The sequence below is a fragment of the Hypanus sabinus genome, chromosome 15 (assembly GCF_030144855.1).
Source record: "Hypanus sabinus isolate sHypSab1 chromosome 15, sHypSab1.hap1, whole genome shotgun sequence".
In the NCBI taxonomy this organism is placed as follows: Eukaryota; Metazoa; Chordata; class Chondrichthyes; order Myliobatiformes; family Dasyatidae; genus Hypanus; species Hypanus sabinus.
Window position 1 is genome coordinate 52,783,927 of NC_082720.1, and position 20,331 is coordinate 52,804,257.

The following is a 20,331-nucleotide window of genomic DNA, read 5'->3' on the forward strand; positions in this document are numbered from 1 at the left end:
AAGGATTTATTTTAGAAGTGACTCCTAGTCCTAGATACTCCAGAAAAAATGCAAACATACTTTCCTTATCCACCCTATCAAAAGCCCTCAGGATTTTGCATGTTTCAATCAAGCCACTCCTTTCTCAGTGGAAACAGTCCTGGTCACAAGACAATCCGCTATTCTAGATGTCACTTTTGTATCCATTTTTCTTTTTTTGTAATTTATTTTTTTATTGATGTTCATCATCAAACAAAAATTTCCATGAGATGTATTTCAGACATTATACATATATATCATATAATCATATATGTCACAAATCTCCACAAGGTATTTATCTGAGGTATACTCTTATAGAAAAGAGCGGAAAGAAAAACAAGCAAAAGGAAAAAACTATGTACAAGTAGGAAGTGATTATTTTTTTACAACATAGTCATTGATTTGTGAGAATAAAATCAGGCCTATGAGGCATTATGTAGTTAAACCATTTTTCCCCAGTATGAATCAAATTGTTCCAGCTTCTGATTAACAGATGCTGTTATCTTCTCCATTACTGCATCCTTTCTTAAATAAAGACAACAACACCTTAAGCAGTGTTGCTGATCTTGTCACACCAGTGTCCTATCTAACAGACGTACATAACTGCGTCTCACTCTCGGTGGAGGTGACAGGCGGTTGTGGATACAGTGTCTGAACACTAGTTAGACGGTACAATTGGTAATTGAAGTACTTACGTGTTGGTGACCAGGTGTAAATTTGGACTTTTGGAAAGAACATTTAGAGCTAGAGTGTAGCCAGAGAGGAAAATGGTGTCAATTGTCAGTGTGAGGCAAGAAATGAAAACATTTCTCAGTGCAGATCGGGAGATAGTTAAATTACATCATTGTTGGATTGTAGGACAAGTAATTTAATAGTATATTATTCAACAAGTATAAAATTGAAACAGAATGAAGAAAAGGCTGATAAATATTACTTTTCATGTTTAATTTCCAAGGCCTACTTCCTTAGGTGTCTGCAGAGTTTTGACTTGACATCTAAAACTTTGACAAACTTCTATAGATGTGTAGTGTACAGTGTATTGACTGGCTGCATCATGGCATGGTATGAAAACACCAATTCGTTTGAATGGAAAATCCTACAAAAGGTAGTGGATTCAACCTAGTACATCACGGGTAAATCCCTCCCAACCATTCAGCACATCTACATGGAATGCTGTCATAAGAAAGCAGTATCCATCATCAGAGATCCCCACCACCTGGGTTATGATCCCTTTTCACTGGGGCTATCAAGTAGAAGGTACAAGAGCCTCAGACAACACACCACCAGGTTCAATGACAGTTACCACCCCTCGACCATCCTGCTCTAGAACGAAAAATGATAACTATACTCCCTTGCCCCATCATTGAAATGTTCCAACAACCAATGATCTCACTTCAAAGACTCTTTATCTCATTGTCTCATGTTTTCATTATTTATTGCAATTTATTTATACTTGCATTTGCACAGTCTGTTGTCTTCTGTGCTCTGGTTGATTTTCAACTGTAAAAGTTACTATTCTGTAGATTTATTGAGTATGCCCACAAGAAAATGGATCTCAGGGTTGTACCTGATTGCATATATGTACTTTGATAATAAAATGTACTTTGAACATTGAACTTTGGAATCTACAATCTACCCTGTGGTCAGCGGGTAAAGCGTTTCTCTGTGCCTCTCAGAAACGGGAGTGGGATCTCTTCGTTTTCTGTCACTTCCCATTATGTTCTACTGTGGAAGCTGTGAGGAATAGCAAATAGCTCAGAGTCCCACCAGAATGCACCCTCTCCACTCTTCACCAGAGCCAGAACTGCATTACATGTCATTTAAAAAGCCCCTGAAAAACATAAAGGACTCAAGAGTGTTAGAAATTAGTTCTTGGCATGTTATAATTCTGTCTCTTAATAGTCTGCTATAAAACCACAGCTAAGGAAAGAGAAATTATATATGCTGACCCACTTCTTTTAAACAGAGCTCTCCTCTATAGGAATGTTGTTGATAAATTAATATATAGGAAAACCGGAGAGCAGAGAGGGAACAAACAAGGAACTGTTGCAGCGAACCTTCCAGCCTCTCCAGTAGCTTAAAAATATTTGATGAACAGCTCATTTGTACACAACAAGAAAGTCTTAGGATTTGTAGCCAGTCTGTACTTAGTTGATGACCCCTCATTAAACAAGGGATTAATCAGCCAGAGCTTTGGCTGTGAAACCCACAAATGTACATACACAGAGACGACAGAATTAGGCTCTGATGCAATCTCCTGTGTGATGGACTAACTACTGACATGGCCAAAACTCACACTATTTGATGGAGGAAAGCTGCTGAAAATGGACTAACATTCTTCCAAGGAGCAGATAGGGACCAGTGAATTGGCAAGAAATGGATTAGCTTTGGCCAAGGGTTTTACTGCCCTAGACAAGCAGGCTGGGAGCCATTTTCAAATTGCAATTGATCTATTTGTGAATGAATTTATTGTTGAATACTATACTACTGGGGACCACATAGAGCCAGCATATCCAATAGTGGATCTAGGGAGACAGATGGTTGAAGTTCCGGGAGACAATAGGGGAAAGTCATCCACCAAGTGAAAATGTTATGGCAGAGAAACTGGAGTGTTCTAAAAGGGCATGCCATGTACTGTAATTGTGTCACTATCAGTGACTAACTCACCCAAGATCCAATGGACATATTTTGCATCCTCTTTGTGGTGAACTACATATACCTGTCTGGACACGCCCCCTGCTGACTGCTCCTGTGGCTCCTCCCACAAACCCCGGTATAAAGGCGATTGAGGCCTGAGCCCGGCCTCATTCTCCAGGATGTAGTATGGTGGTCAACCACTGCTTGTTCCTTCTTCCAGTCAATAAAAGCTGATATCTCGACTTCACGTCTCAGAGAGAGTTATTGATGGTGCATCAATCTTACAAAGGAAAGTTCCTCTTTCCACTCTGATCAGATTGGGGAATTAGAATGAAATAGCACCAGTGAGTAGAGATTTCTCAGTTGATCGAGGTAGGGTGATGGAGAATGCCAGAGGCCAACAGGATCCAGACTAAATTGAGTCAGCAAGACAAAGACAGGGGTTGGGTTTTGTGCTCTGGATATGGACTGAGGAAAGAAAGTAATATATTGGAGATTGGGGCTTCCAACTACTGTGATGGTGTCTCAGATTCAGGAGTCTGGGGGCAAATGGAGAGGGTAGGCCCAGGGACTGCATCATTCTGGGGTTCTACATTGTACTCAGCAGGTAGAGCATGTCTCAGTAGTTTCACTGGGAGGAAATACAGAAGATAGAAGGTAAACATCATACCTCTGTGAGGGTCACTCTTAGGTATCACACACTAAATTAATTAGGCAAGTAAACAAGATAATCTCAATAATACACACAAAATGCTGGAGGAACTCAGCAGGCCAGGCAGGATCTATGGAAAAGAGTATAGTCAACGTTTCCGGTCGAGACCCTTCAGCAGGTCTCAGCAGGACCTTCTTGAGAAGGCTCTACTGGCCCTCAGCCAGTCCCACAAGGCAAGCCATATCATTTGCCTGCTCGATATCTAGCTTCCTTAGCAAGAGTCAAAGAGAGAAGACACTTCAACAATGTTCTCAAAGGTGCTTAGAAGATACACAATATCCTCACTGACTTGTGGGAAGCCTGTGCCCATGACTGCTCAAAATCAAGGAATATCTGGGAGATTATTGAGAACAAGCCTCTTTATGAAAGCACGTCAAAGTCCAGTGATTACTGCCAGACTTCCATCACCTTCCGTACCACCCTCCTCTTACCCTGTCACACACCTCCTGCCCCAACTTTTGCAGAGTCTGCTGGTCCCAGATTAGCACAACCATCTGAGACTCCTTGGCATAGGAGAGGAAGCAAGTCATCCTCAGTCTTATGGATGGGTCTCTGCTGTTCATTGGTAAAGTGGTATTTCTTCAAAAGTGCTTGTATTCTTTGGATATTAAATTCCATCTTGAAATTGTGTTATATTGAAGTCAGTAGAAGGTTAACAGCATCTACTGGTTGGAATTAAACCAGGCACAAAGGAAAACAGTTGTTGTTGGCCATTGAACACCTTTAGGAGTTCCATAAACACACACAAAATGCTGGTGGAACACAGCAGGCTAAGCAGCATCTCCAGGACAGGGTTGTGTATTAGATCTGACCATCAGCTGCATCATCTATAACCCCAATTACCAAGTCAGAACACAGAATATTCACAGGTAATTAGTCTTTAATTCAATTCACAACTGTTCAAATAATAGATTGTGCCTGCTATCAGCAAGTCCCACATACTCTCACTGGCCACTTTATTAGGTACACCTGTACTCCTGCTCATCGTGAATGCAAATATCTAATCAGCCAATCTTGTGGCAGCAACTCAATGTATAAACACATACTGACATAGTCAAGAGGTTTAGTTGTGGTTCAGACCAAACATCAGAATGAGAAAGAAATGTGATCTAAATGACTTTGATCAGGGAATGATAGCTGGTGCCAGATAGGGTGGTTTGAGTACATCGGAAACAGATGATCTGGGATTTTCACACACAGCAGTCTCTGGAGTTTACAGAGAGTAGTACGAGAAACAAAAAACATCCACTGAGTGGTAAAGAAGAATGGCCAGACTGGTTCCAACTGACAGGAAGGTGTCAGTAACTCAAATAACCACGTGTTACAGCAGTGGTGTGCAGTGGAGCATCTCGCAGCAAAGTGGATGGGCTACAGCAGCAGAATTGAATATACACTCATTGGTCCAGGAGGTACTGAATAAACTTACCTCTGAGTGTATAGATTCATGCAGACAATAAAACAATAAAAGCAAGTAACATACATATCTCATAAGTATCAGATAGTTGTTATCTCCATCAGGAGAGTCTGTTAAACCTGAAACATTGAACAATAGCACAAGGGCTGAGCACTCATGTTGCACAATGCCTTGTCTCCTGGTTCAGTTAGAATAGGAAGAATTTTATCAACTCATACTTCTTTAACAACTGCAGATGTGAAAAATGAGCTTTGCTTCTCCAATGAAGCTTGCAGTGAAAAGGTTTTGAATCCATTTTATGTATTTAATCTATGATTTAGATAAACTATTTAAAGAATCTAAAATTCCAATTAAAGTCATCTTGATCTGACCATCTATGACACAAACTGCAAGCCAGATGTCAAAATCAGTTAATCTCAGTAAAATATGCAGCACTCCAGTGCAGAGAAAGAATCCAAAATTTCAAAAAGGGCAAGCAAAATTAATCCTGAAAAAGCCCTGTGCAGTGCTGCTCCCAATAACCATAATGACATTTTTTTATTCAATCGAAGTATCAAGAAGAAATAACATTATCACTTTAACACCCACAGTAATGTGCTTTTCATGGAGTGCAGTCATCTTTTTTTCCCCCACTTACCTACCAGTGGTTGTTTGGAATAGAAATCCCTTGTGCCCTCATCTTATCACAAGCACTCTCTCCATCACTGGAACTTCATTTTACCATCTTCAAGATGGGTTGCAGCAATTAACCAGTAACTCAGACATGCATAAAGGTATGAGCATCAGGGACTCGGAAACATTATCACCTCTGGGTTAACCCCGAAAGCATACAACTTGCTGATTTTGATTCATTTTATCAATTCTGCGAACTGTGTCCTTATCCATGGTGTTCAACATTGCTGACCTTCATTAGTCCTCTGCCAGGAACATAATTCACATTTCAGTTAAACCTTCTAACACTTAGGCATTCAAAGCCACATTGACAGTTGTCCTTTACTTATTGATTCACTTTACAATGGACAATTTACAAACGGATCAATCTGTAGACACAAAAGGCATCACGGTTTACAGAAAGAGAGTGCTGTTGAGATACAGGATCAAATGTGACTGAATTTAACAGTGGAACAGATTCAAAGGGCTTTCCCCTGCTTTTATTTAGCTGTGTTTCTTTTTTCCTATTCCTTTCTCCTAAAATTCACCTTGAAGAAGACAAACAGTGCTAGCAAATTGCCAGCCCTTTTACCTCTGATTGTATTCTTTTCAGAAATACGCACTTTAATCACTGATAAACATGTTTGTAAAAAGGTCTGGATATGATTGCAAAGGGATTATTCCAACCAAAAAAAAAAATCTGGGTTCAGTTTAGATGTAGTCATCACCGGAATGAGAAGTCTGCCAATTTTAGTAGCTGCTCGTGTGTGTGTAGATAGAGCCTTTGCTTTGCAAACTCTGTGAAGGCAGTGAAGTTGAATTTTTCTGCTCAGTCATTCCACACGGTTTTCCCATCCAGAACTCAGGATCTGATGTAGATAAGTTTAAATTTTGAAAAAAAACACATTCTTATCTAAGACTGCCGAAATAAAAACATTTTTGATGGAACGCATTTTCATATCTTAATTCTCAAATAAGAGTAAATCTGCAGGAGCTGGAAGTCCAAGCAACACACACAAAATGCTGGAGGAACTCTGCAGGCCAGCCAGCATCTATAGAAAAGAGTAAACAGTCGACGTTTCAGACTGAGACCATTCACCACTACTGGAGAGAAAAATAGGAGGAATCAGAGTTAGAAGGTGGGGGAGCGGAAGGGAGAAACACAAGGTGATAAGTGAAACCAGGAGGTGGTGGTGGGAGGAGTTGAAGTAAAGAGCTGGGAAGAGCTGAGCAGCAACCAAATGGTATGAACATTGATTTCTCAAACTTCTGGTTATGGCTTCCTCCTCCTTCACCATTCCCCATCCCCTTTTTCCTCTCTCACTATCTCCTTGCCTACCCATCGCCTCCCTCTGATGCTCCTCCCTCTTTCTTCCATGTCCTTCTGTCATCTCCTATTAGATTCCCCCTTCTCTAATCTCTCACCAATCAACTTCCCAGCACTTTATTTCACCCTCGCTCCCGCCCCCCAGGGTGTCACCTATCACTTGTGTTTCTCCCTCCCCCTACCTCACCTTTTACCTCTGACTCCTCATCTTTTTTCTCCAGTCCTGCTGAAGCGTGGACTGTACTCTCCTCCACAGACACTGCCTGGCCTGCTGAATCCCTCCAGCATTTTTTGTGTGTTTCATATCTTAAATGATTATTTCTTTTCATTTTTAAGAATTTGACAAAGTAAAATTAGTTTTACTCACACCTGGCCAGTGGTTGTTAAAAACAACACACTGGGAGGGAATTTAGTCTACTTGTCTACAGTAAAGCTCTCAGGAGTATTTAGCTTCTTAGAACAATATGCAAATAGTTCCTAGCGCCAGGGGATAAAGATACTTCCTAAGTGAGAATGTTCTGACTCAATGATCATGCAGCTGTTGTTGCTTTCATTGGTTTCTTTGTGCTGATTACTGTCTCTCTTCACAAGATTTATGAAATCTTGCTTTCTTGGCAAATCTGACTTCCTGTAACAGAGTTCATTCCTGTGGCCTGTACAGACTTTCCATCTCAAGTCAATATTTCCTCTGTCTTAATTTTTGCTTTGAGTACATACTTTATCCAGTGTTAAGTGTCGCAGTTGTATCCGTGATATTTTTAAATGAGTCCTTGAATAAATGAAAAATTTAAATATTGTTATCACTCTTATTAAAGTATAATGCTAAGAATTATTAATTTATAAGATATTATCACATTGCATTTAATAGAATGAAAAACCTATTCATTATAACTTTGAAACAAGGAATCGATTTTAGAGAAGATGTGATGTGACATATGCTTAAGTGGACCCAGTTATTCAAGCAACTGTAAAATCCCCAGTCCTCACTGCTGGTTATCAGCAAGAACCAGCATGTTGTTTTTGGCTTGATGTAAAATCACTTATTCTATTAAAGAGAACTAAAAATAATATTTACTAGAGAATAACCAAGATTAACTATTAGCAGACTGCTAGTCTCCAGAACAACTATCGGCCTCGGTATGGAAATTGACTGCTCACTGAAGCATTGAATGAATTCAGACATTTCTTTCCGGGGAATCATACATGTATTAATGAGTTGAAAAATTCAAGGCACTGAGGCAGCGGTAGGATTCATAATCCATTTTCCTGCCATTTCTCTGACTGAGCTTTCAAACAAAATATTTCAATGAATTTGCCTCCCTCATCTCAGTAAGGCCATGTCTTCTTTGTGACATTCCACCAACACTTACTGGCCTTTCCCGTCTGATTACATTAGAGTTCAAATTGCTTAGCAAGTACATGTTGAGCATGTCACCACCATCACAAATTCCCACTGTACCATATTGTAAAAGCACACTGCACTTCATTGTACATTATAACATCACCACTATTGTACACAGTGACTGCACCTGCATTCTGCATGCTCACTGCACCAACATCATACATGACTACTGCACCACTGAGGGTCTCAGTCAGAATCCCAATACTTCACACACTCATGGCATTGGGTTTTAAACAGACTCAACCTTATATAATAGAAGGCTATTCCATCGCATGGAATAACCATGGAGATAAAAGAAATGAAACTAGCAAGTGCCAGATTCGGGCCATTCAGTTTCAAAGGGTGGGGAATGCAAATGGTTGTCGATGGAATGCTCGGATATCCATGAAGGTCCATTGCAAGCAACTGGTGTTGTGGCGTAGACAGTCTGCAGCCATTGGTCACGGTCTGCAAGTGATCACTTGATGGTTGGATGGAAGGATAAGTGATGATCATTGGACTGAGTTCGGAAATTGGTGAATGGAAGGAGCTAAATAATCAATGGCAGGAGTTTGTAAGCTGGGCAAGGCTCACTCTTGAGTATGTACTGTAGGTATAGGTCACTACTATGGAAGGGTATTGGTGGACTCCAAGAAAATCTGGAAAGGAAACTGAATACCACTGGAGCTCTGGTTTGGTGTTTGATATTCTATGTGCTGTTCACTCACTCGTTGCCACTTGCACAATTTGTTTCTTTTATGGTGCAGTGGGTGTTTGATGTTTTCTCGAACAGTTTCCATGGTGTTTTTTGTTTCATGGCTGCCTGTAGGACGAATCCCAGAGTCTTAGAAAAGTACAGTACAGTAACAGGCCCTTTGGCCCATCTAATCCATGCTAAATCAGTTGTATTCTATATGCCATCTTTTCATAATAATTGAACTTTGAATCTTTGAGTGTAAAGGTCAAGATGGTGCTGAGCTCTGAAATCCATCGAGTTTGTGGCCCAGACTCAGCATTTTTTTTAGGTTTGTAGGGGTAGTTTGGGGATTGTGGGAGGAATTTAGTGGTTAGGTTAACGTTTATAGACAGGGTTGATGGGGAGTTAGAGGTCAGGGGCATTAAATGAAGAGTCAGGGCAGGAACCTGTGGTCAGAGTAAAAGTTGGAGCTGTCCGCGGTTGGAGATCCTGGGGTTCGTGTTGTCAGGCACTGAGGGTGAAGACCAGCAATCTCCGTGGTCAAGGACTGTATTCAGTGAGCCACAAGGACAAAGGGCAGGTGACCCTTTAAGTCAGAATGTCCTAGGTTTGGAGGTCCATGCAGACAGAAGGCACAAGGATTGGTGATCTGCCCCCCAGGGTGGCAAGTCCCATGGTCAAGATTAGTGCGAGTACTGAGGTCGAGCTTAAATTTCAAAATCTGGTGATTGTTGAGTCCTGGGCTTGATATCAGAGAATGAAGCCCAAAGACAGAAGACCGATGTTGGTGAATCTGGATTTCAGAAGCCCCTTATCTGCAAGTCAGGTCATGGACTGAAGGTCGGAGGTCCGATGCCTGTGAGTTTGAGTGTTTAGGGCCAAAGGACTGCAGTCAGAGGTCTGGCGCTGAGCTGTCCTGGGGCTGAATGCCTGTCTGTATGTGAACATGGCTGAGTGCACAACTGGGAAAAGGGCCTGTCCTGCTGTTACTTTGATTTGTTGCTGTTGTTATTGCTTGCGTTATTCTGATGAATACTGTGGACATGTTATGTTGATGCCAGAATGTGTATTGACACTTGCAGGCTCCCCCAGCATATCCTTATGTTGTGTTGGCACTTAGTGCAAACAATGTGTTTCACTGTACATATGTTTCAATGTACATGTGTTAAATAGATTAATCTGAATCTGATTCTAAAGGGTACCCACATCTGTCCTGTTCACAGCATTGGCCTAGTACTTGCCCTGGGAAGTCCCCTATAAATAATACAGCAGCTGACTTTATAGGACCTTTGACAATCCATTTTTACAAGAGTGACTTCCGGACTGCATATGGGACTCTAATGCAAATAAAAATCCCAGAAGTAGCTCCTAAAGAGGCACTGCACATTATTGAATACCACCAAGATTGTTGCTTCCTTTATGAGTTCAGTGGCAGCAATATCAAGAACTCGAGAACAAAAATCACAGGCTTTGTGAACATTCATGAGTTTCTCTCATGATTTACCTTTATAGAAATTTAATTACATTGTGCACATAAGTATTTTAATTTCTCAGCAACCAATCGTGCTGCCTGCAATACTGATGGAGCTGAATGGTGATGTATCATAACCATCTGATGCCATAATTGCAGACAGTAATGGCAGGGCAGACAGGAGCGAGATTCATCAGCTAGTTGAGTGGTGTAGCAGCAACAACTTTGTAATCAACGTCAGTAAGACCAAAGAAGTGATTGTGGATTTCAGAAAGGGTAAAACCAGGGAACACACACACCTCATAGAGGGATCAGAAGTTGAATGTGAGCAGTTTCAAGTTCCTGGGTGTCAATATCTCTGAGGATCCAACCTGGACCCAACATATCAATGCAGCTACAAAGAAGGCAAGACAGCAGCTATATCTTTTGTAGTACGAGGAGGTTTGGTATGTCATCAAAACACTCACATATTTCTATGGATGTACCATGGAGAGCATTCTGACTGGCTGCATCTCCATCTGGTATGGGGTGGGCTGCATAGGATTGAAATAAGCTGCAGAGCTGTAAACTTAGTCAGCTCCATCATGGGCACTAACCCCATAATATCCAGGAGATCTTCAAGGAGCGATGCCTCAAAAAGATAGCATCCATCATTAAGGACCCCCATTATCTAGGTCATGCCTTGTTTTCATTGCTACCATCAGGAAGGAGGTACAGAAGCCTGAAGGCACACACTCAGTGATTCAGGAACAGCTTCTTCCCCTCTGCCACCTGACTTCTGAATGCACATTGATCCCATGAACAGTGTTTAACTATTCTTATTTCTATTTTGCACTACACACATACATATGCATATACACATGAACACACACAGACACACATATTTGTGTTCTATTATGTTGTTGCAAAGACAGATTTCACAATTTATGCTGATGATATTATACCAGATTATGAATGTACATTTTGCTGTACTGATGAGTTCATGCATGTGCAATGCAGAGAAGACATTCTTACTTCTGAGTCAACTCATAACTTAAAAACATTATTTAAACATGACATTAGGAATTATTAAACTGTACAGCAAAATGTTGTGTTGAAAATCTGTGATCAGTGTGAATTATGGTTGTAGTATATAATTAATTGGTAGTTACTTGGGAACAAATTTCTAACCATTACTACATTATGAGTCATGGAATTAATCCGCAGACATACCCCAGCCGCATCATGACAATCCAGTGGTCATACAGGAAATATACCAATTAAGACTCTTAGGTTTTTTGTTTGCAACATCAGTGCAAAATGTATCCCATTTAAAAAGTAAGGCTTGCATTTATATATCTGCTTCATAACCTCAGGACATCCAAAAAGACTTCAAAGTCAGTATGTTTTTTTAACAGCTGTTTCTTTTGAATGTAAAGAACTCTGCAGTCAATTTGTCCATAGCAACTCACACTCCTACATAATAAAAGGATATTCTATCTTTATTTGTCTTCTTTAAACAACATGTACCAAAGGGAGAACATGAATGGTGAAGTACATGAAAGCAGGTTTGTTTACACATTTAACTACATTTTATGAATAAAGAAATATCAGCAATAAGTAATATTATGATGGTGGTGGAGCAGTGGTTAAGCAACCTAATTCATAATCCAGAGACCTGCACTAAATTTCCAGTGAACTGATTTCAGATCCCACCTTAGGACCTGTGGAACTTAAATAAAGATAACCTAAAATTTATGAAGACAACCGTTGCTAGGTTTTTGGACTGATAATCACAGAAAACATTGAAATATTACTCCATAAAAACACTTCCAGTTCATTAATGTTACCAAGGAAGTTCTTGATACATATAAAGGTGGATAAATACTTAATGCCTGCCTAGGTCTATTCTAGAACATTGTAGGAACCAAGGGAGGAGATTGCTGGATCCTAGGCAGAAGTCTTGGTATCTTTGTTCCTGCTTATCTCCCTCCAGCAGCTGTCTCTCATCTTCACATTTACTCCCCATCTTGGTCCATTCGTTGTTTTGTCTTTGCTATAGTGAATGATACACCAAGAATCTAACCCAGCCCACCTCCCCAACCTGACACTACCCACCTTAATCTTACACCCTCCTCAGTCTATCAACCACCTCTGAATCCCTTCTTGCCAATTCTCTTCTCCTTCTGTCTCCCCTCTCCATTCTCGGTCCTGATGTGAAAGAAATGTCAGCAATTTCTTTCTTCCTATCAATACTGATTGACCCACTGGGCTCCTCCAGCTGATATCTTCCAGATTCCAGCATTGTTGTCACTTGTGTCTTTGTATCTCTGTTAGCCTCAGCTATGGTATCAAAAGAATGTGCCTTTATTTAATGTGGCAGCAAAAACAAGCCAGGGAATTAGGTCTTTTAGCAGCAGAGGGGAAATTACTGGAAAGGGTTCTGAGGGACAAGAGCTATTTGCATTGAGAAGCGAGAACTAATTAGGGATATCAACATGACCTTGTGATTGACAAATCAAGTCTCAAGAATTTGTCTGGATTTTTTTTTGAAGAAATGACTAAGAAGATTGACAAGGACAGGATGATAAATGCCGAACTTTATAGAGTATATACTTGAACTTTAGCAAAACCTTTGACGAGGTCCAGAAAGTTGAAACACATCAGATCCTGGACAAGTTTGACAATTGGATACAAAATTAACTTAGTGTTAGGAGTTGGCAGGTGATAGTGGAAGGTTGCTTTTGCAGATTGGAAGCCTGTGATCAGCTATGTGCCACTAAAGTCAGTGCTGAGTCTTCTGTTGTTTGCTATATAACGTATATTAATGATTTGGTTAAGAACATTGGTGGCATGCCTGGTAAGTTTACAGATAACTACAAAATTGGTTGTATAATGTAGTAAAGAAGGTTATCTAAGGTTACAACTGGATATAGGTCAATTGAGAAAGTGGGCAGGGGAATGGCAGATGAAGATAAGTGCAAAGTGATGGATTTTGGGAAGTTATACCAGAGCAGGAAATGCACAGTAAATGGAAGACCTTTGGGGAATCTTGTTGAACAGAGGCTTTGGATACAAGTATATACCTCGCAAAAATGGGAACACGGGTAGACAGGGTGGTGAAAAGGGTGAATGGCATACCTGCCCTCATCGATGAAGGCAATGAGTACAAAAATTGAGATAGAGTGTTACAGTGGTGCAAATTATTGGTCGGACTGAATTTGGAGTATTGTGTTTAGTTGTCATATGGTAGGAAGAATGTGATGAGGCTAGGGATGCTGCAGAAAAGCTTTATAATGGCATTGCTGGTCAGGAGGACTTGAGTTATCGGGAGAGAATGGATAGACTATAGGCATAGATAAGCTGCTAATTCCAATTGTAAAGTGTGGATTTAATGAAAAAAGGGAGGAGATTTTAAATGGATCTGAGGGGTAAATCTCTCATTTAAAGAATTTTTATCTGGACTGAGTAATTAGAGGTGGTGGAGGCAGGAACCGTAACAATATTTAAACACTATTTGCATGTGTATTTGAATGAGCAGGGCATGGAGGGATATGGAGCTAATGCAGGCAGGTGGATAGGCAAGATGCAATGGGCTGAAGGGCTCGTTGCTATGCTCTGTGACACTGCCATTCAAACTCAGACTGGTTTAATTCATGTTGCTGACTCATCCCCACTGAAAAGGCTAAATAAGCAGCTCACTACAAACTTCCCACGGGACAAACATAGATGGGGAATAAATACCGGGATGGCTAGTTTTGGCCAGGTCCCAAACTGGATAGTTTTATTTTAAACTGTTTTTTTAAAAAAAGTTATTTCCTTTTTTTAAACTGCCATGATGGATTGCCACACATAATATGGGTTTAATAACAAAGCATTATCTTTACATCATGTAACATTCAGTACATTGAATTTGTTTCAAACATTTCCATTCATTCTGTTATTTATAATCTAAATTCCTTGCTTAACCATAAAAGACTCTAACATTAAACTTAAAAGTTAACTCCAATTTAGTTAAGCATTGCCTCCAACTAGATGATGAGCACACAGAGAGATTCGTAATTTTACAGAGCAGCCATATCATGCAGGGCATATGGAAGTGTGGAACAGTTACAGCCTGTATTTCCCAGGCAGAAGTGTATGTTGAGACCACAGCAACAAAGAAAATTAACTAACTGTTTGCACTGATCATGTGAACCTTGACTCAATGAACCAATTCAAAGAAGAAGGCAATGCAGTTATTGGTAATGAAATTAGGCAACAAAATATACCAACTTTAAGCCAGCTTCCTTCAAGGATTATTAATTTAGAAACATAGAAACTTGGAAAACCTGCAGCACAATACAGGCCCTTTGGCTCAGAATGCTGAACCAAACATGTACTTACTTTAGAAATTGCCCATACCCCTGTATTTTTCTAAGGCCCATGTACCTATCCAGGAGTCTCGTAAAAGACCCTATTGTATCCATCTCCATCACAGTGGCCAGCAGCCCATTCCACGCACTCACCACTCTCTGCATAAAAACTTACCCCTGACATCTCCCCTGTACCTGCTTCCAAGCACCTTCAAACTGTGCCCTCTCATGTTAGTCATCTCAGCCCTGGGAAAAAGCCTCTGACCATCCACACGATCAATGCCTCTCATAATCTTATACACCTCTATCAGGTCACATCTCAACATCCGTCACTCCAAGGAGAAAAGGCTAAGTTCACTCAACCTATTCTCATAAGGCATGCTCCCCAATCCAGGCAACATTCTTGTAAATCTCCTCTGTTTCACATCCTTCCTGTAGTGAGGCAACCAGATCTGAGCACATTGCTCCAAGTGGGATCTGACCAGTCCTGTGGAGCTATACCATTACCTCCTGGCTCTTAAACTCAGTCCCACGGTTGATGAAGGCCAATGTCTTCTTAACCACACAGTCAACCTGCGTAGCAGCTTTGACTGTCCTAGTAACTCGGACCCCAAAATCCCTCTGATCCTCCACACTGCCAAGAGTCTTACTATTAATATTATATTTTGCCATCATATTTGACCTACCAAAATGAAGCACCTCACACTTAACAGGGCTGAACTCCATCTGCCACTTCTCAGCCCAGTTTTGCATCTTATCAATGTCCCGCTGTAACCTCTGACAGTCCTCCACACTGTCCACAACACCCCCAACCTTTTTCCCAATCAGGAATTTTCCTAATCCATCCCTGCACTTCCTCATCCAGGTCATTTATAAAAATCACCAAGAAGGAGGGGTCTCAGAATAGATCCCTGAGGCACTCCACTGGTCTCTGATCTCCATGCAGAATATGACCTGTCTACAACCAGTCTTTGCCTTCTGTAGGCAAGCCAATTCTGGATCCACAAAGCAATGTCCCCTTGGAACTCCTTACTTTCTCAATAAGCCTTGCATGGGGTACGTTATCAAATGCCTTGTTGAAATCCATATACACTACCTCTACTGCTCTACCTTCATCAATGTGTTTAGTCACATCCTCAAAAAATCAGGCTCATAAGCCACGACCTGCCTTTGACAAAACCATGCTGACTATTCCTATTCATATTATGACTCTCCAAATGTTCATAAATCCTGCCTCTCAGGATCTTTTCCATCAACTTACAACCACTGAAGTAAGACTCACTGGTCTATAATTTCCCGGGCTATCTCTACTCCCTTTCTTGAAAAAGAGAACAACGTCTGCAACCCTCCAATCTTCCGGGACCTCTCCTTTTCCCATTGATGATGCAAAGATCATTGCCACAGGCTCAGCAATCTCCTCCCTCACCTCCCACAATAGCCTGCTGTACCTCTCATCCAGTCCTAGAGACTTATCCAATTTGATGCTTTCCAAAAGCTCCAGCACATCCTCTTTCTTAATGTCTATATGCTTAAGCTTTTCAACCCACTGTAAGTCATCCCTACAATCGCCAAGATCCTTTTCCGTAGTGAATACTGAAGTAAAGTATTCATTAAGTACCTTTGCTATCTCCTCCAGTTCTGTACACACTGTTCCACTGTCACACTTGATTGGTCCTATTCTCTCATGCCTTATCCTCTTGCTCTTACTAGCAATCAATGCTATTGACTTGAAAATTATTCATTCTGAGGTGGAAATTGTATGCAAGGGCAAGAGCAGTTTTGGGTATGCTGGTTCCAACGTTCCATTCAATCATAAACGACCATAGTTCAGGCATACAAAAAGAATGCATATTTTCCCATTTTCCCATATAGATTTTGACACGCAGTTTCAGAGGAACATTGCTCTATTTGAATAATCATTTAAAAAATGATCATTGCAACTGAAATACAACAGGCGGGCATTTATAAAGGAATCAAGGGATTAAAACTTGGTCACCGAGCTACAGAGTGATTAAGATTTCATTGCTGTGAACGTGGTTCAAGCTCAGAAGCTTCTTGCTCCTGCAGTTAAACTGAAGATGGGGCAGCAGACAAGAGAGTAGCAAAGTTTGCCTCAAAGCTTGAGAGACTGCAGTTTGATCCTGATCTCCAGTGCTGCTTATGTGGAACCTACATATTCTCTCTGTAAATGCCTAGATTTCCTCCGGGTGCTCAGAATTCCTGCCACATCCCAAGGATGGGTAGGCTGGTAGGATAATTGGACACTGTAAATTGCTTGCAGATGAGTGGCTGAAGCGGAGAGGATCTGATAGGAATGTGGAGAGAATAAAACAGGATTAGTACTTTATTGGATTAGTGTAATGTCTGTTTAATGGCTTGATGGATTTAGTTTAAATGTGAATTTCTGAAAGCATTCATGAGGTACTGAGGAAGTTCACCAAGATGTTGCCTGGAATGGATTATTTGAGATTTGAGGAGAGACTGGAGAGGATCCATCTGGTTTTCTTAGTGTAGAGGGATCTTAGGGAGAACAGGTTAGAGGGGTGCAATGTTCTGAGAAGCATAAAAATACAGCAAACATTTCCAGACCAGAAGACTGAAGTGTACAGTCAGGAGTAAGTTTAGAGTGAAACAGCTGATTTTTTTCACTAGTGGGTGGTTACAATGTGGAATGCACAACCTAAGAAAATGGTGGAGACAAGTATTCTCAGAACATTTCAGAAGTATCTTGACATGCATTTAAATTGTCAAGAAATGGTACACCATGGATATATGGAATTAGTCCTGCTAGGACTTGAAGGTCAGCATGCATATAGCAGGCTGAAGGCATGTTGCATGTTATATATATTTCCCATGTTTCTATCTCTATTGTATTATATTATATGGTATTCTATTGAGAAAAAAAACACCAAATGCTAGCTACTTAAAATTGTAATTGATGTTAGTGTTTAAAAACTAAGGTATCTTCTCTGTATTCACTTGCCTTGATACCACATTATAGATAGATACTCTAATCTGACTGGTTTACAACTGCCTCTTCCTTCTGATATTTAATGTTTCCAACAATTAAAGTCCTTATTATTTCTGAAGTACTCCATATATAACCTATACAGTTGTAAAAGCTTTGTTTTATCTTTCAACTGGTTCTTAACTTAATAGCTTGATAGATTTTATATATTCAGCCGACTTAACCATCATGCTTCCTCCATATATTGTGCTGACACATTGTTACTAACATATTGATCAGTATGTGGGAGTGACATCACAGTGGAATATTTTTCTCATGCCATTTGTTCCTAATTATGATGCCATTGCATGCATATAAACATTAGGTTTAAACTTTTCCTTAGAGAATTAGAAACAACTGACTTATAGATCTACATGTTAATTTCAAAAAGATGATGAAGAATAAAGAACATTGTTCCATGGCAGTGAGAAAAAAAAGACAATCATGCAAGATTTCTTTTACACTGTCTAGACATATTAAATCAATTTAAAGTTTAATAATCCACAAACTCAGGTTTCTGTCATTGTTTTCCTTCTCCATTACATGCTAATGTGAAGTGGCACCATATGCCTGTGTGGTATCCAGAGCCAGGTTTAACTTGAAGATTTCCAGCTCCAGAAACAAAGGGAGATTTGTCAAACTTTTATACAACAGGTCACTTACCACAGCCTCCTACGCATGTCCCAAACGCACTACCTTATTAGGTGATGAGATATTTTGTTTAAAAGCTTTACGTACAGTACATCGTAGCATTGTTTCCTTGACAGAAATTCCATTTGTTACTTAATGCATCTTAATTACAACTATAGTGAATATATTCAGACAAGGGAGATTTGAAACATTTTCTTTTAATAATTTGTTCAAGGAAATCAGATCTGGCTGTTCAAAAAGATTTCAGAGGCAAGCATCCTTTTGTAACATTTCTACTGGTATTGTTCTAATTATGCACTTTTGCTCATCATTTAACATTCAATCCCAAGGTTGTTTGGTGAAATGTAATACTAACAATTTAATTTTGGGCAGATCACTTGCCAATACATGTTTCCTAGTCCTAATATGGACCTAATCAGAACAGTAGCTGTGGAAATAAATTACTAACTTATAAAGCAGTGACTTTGAGTAATATCTATATATACGAAAATATTTATTTGCACATATTCACAGTAAAAGGATAATAAAATCTGAACAATTTTAGGACTATCACTGACATGGTTAAGAAGCAGTGATATATAATTCTGATGAATATATTCCATATAACATTGAAAGCAAAGATTAAATTTGATGTTGCTTACGTTGGTTGACCGCAGATTTTCCGCCGATACCACTGTTTGCAGTTGGAGAAGTATTTCTTGGAGGATCCTACTACTTGCTGCATAGCACATACATTGGGGCTAAGGGGAACACACATATTTTACTTCTTAAGTAAAGAAAGCCGAACAGGATTTGCTCAGGAATGAGCAAAAGCATAATCCATCCACCCCACAACCATTCAATGAAACTATGGTTTCAAATTAAGATTAACCAAAAACCTTCTTCATCAAAATCAATTTTCTTTATTTTAAAAGCTGAGAAGTTATTTAGACAACACTAGCTTAGGTATTGTACTTTGCATTATTAGTCAAAAGGAATATTCCAACAAACTTGCCTTCATAAACTATATGAGCTTGAAAGAACAATTCAGCCTTGGCTTTGTTTTTAAATCAAGCCTCTGAGTTTTTTCACTCACACTTCAGTGTATCTACACACATGTGTACTGCTTGGCATTTTAGACACTACATTGCACCCAGTTTCCAAGGATATGATTTTAAAGTTAGGAATTTCAGACAAAACTTTTAAAGTTGCTTTAAAAGTTACTTACCCATGCTGCCTGCCCCTGATCCTGCTGTGCTGTAATACTTGTTGGTAGGATGATATAGCATTGGTCAGAGTAATGCAAAAGAAAACTAAAGCAAAAGTAAGGAGAATAAGGTACTTCATTCTGACTGTTTCCTCTGCAAAATCTAAGCAGTCCGCTGAGGTAAAAGGCTGCCTTTTATGCAGCTGCAATTTATAGAGCCCTGAGCAGGAGGGGCGGAGAGGAGCAGTTAGCAAGCAAAATCTAACTGATGTAATTTGTGGGCAGGTCAGGACCCTGCAGGCTGGGGGAGTAGCACACAGTTTTGTCAACTGAACTTTAAAGAAACTTCTCTCCTTCTCTCCTGTTTACTTTGGCAGGGTGTTTGCATCATTTCTAGGCTTTGAGATTGAAACAAAAGGAATGATGGTTACTGTGGTTGGTTTATCCATAGAATGAACAAACTTTGGAGGAGTTAAAAATTGAGAGATAAAAAGGCTTTGAAATATAGGAATAGAAGCAGCCTATTCAGCCCTCCAACCTGTTCTACCTTTGGGAAGGTATCACAGTGAACAGCTTGTTCCAAGTGAGTTCCATTTTAAAAGAAGCCCATGTTTTTGTCTGCAAATTGGAAAATTCATTAAATCACTCAATATGGTTAATATGGTGACCAAACCTCCCCAGTATTGAACTAAGTAGCAAGAAAAGCACATGAGATTGATACTAAAAGCAGTGAGAATGAACGTAAGTATGTACATTGAATTTTTGAAATTAATAATATTATGGCAGCTCATGCATATGGAAAGGTATTTATTAGGTGGGTGTCTGTAACTCAGGAATTGTCTGTA

At 39.9% G+C, this 20,331-nt stretch overlaps 1 protein-coding gene across 1 annotated transcript in view; it reads right to left on the bottom strand.

Moving 5' to 3' along the window:
- tgfbi (transforming growth factor, beta-induced) overlaps nucleotides 1–19,681 on the bottom strand; it is a 67,402-nt gene extending 47,721 nt beyond the window's left edge. Inside the window, exons 1-2 of the mRNA XM_059990407.1 lie at nucleotides 19,508–19,681; nucleotides 18,942–19,040 (exon numbers count right to left, since the gene is read on the bottom strand). Coding sequence (XP_059846390.1) covers nucleotides 18,942–19,040; nucleotides 19,508–19,626 — 218 coding nt within the window. The 5' untranslated portion in view covers nucleotides 19,627–19,681. The remainder of the gene's footprint in view (nucleotides 1–18,941; nucleotides 19,041–19,507) is intronic.
- Nucleotides 19,682–20,331: the final 650 nt, after the last annotated feature.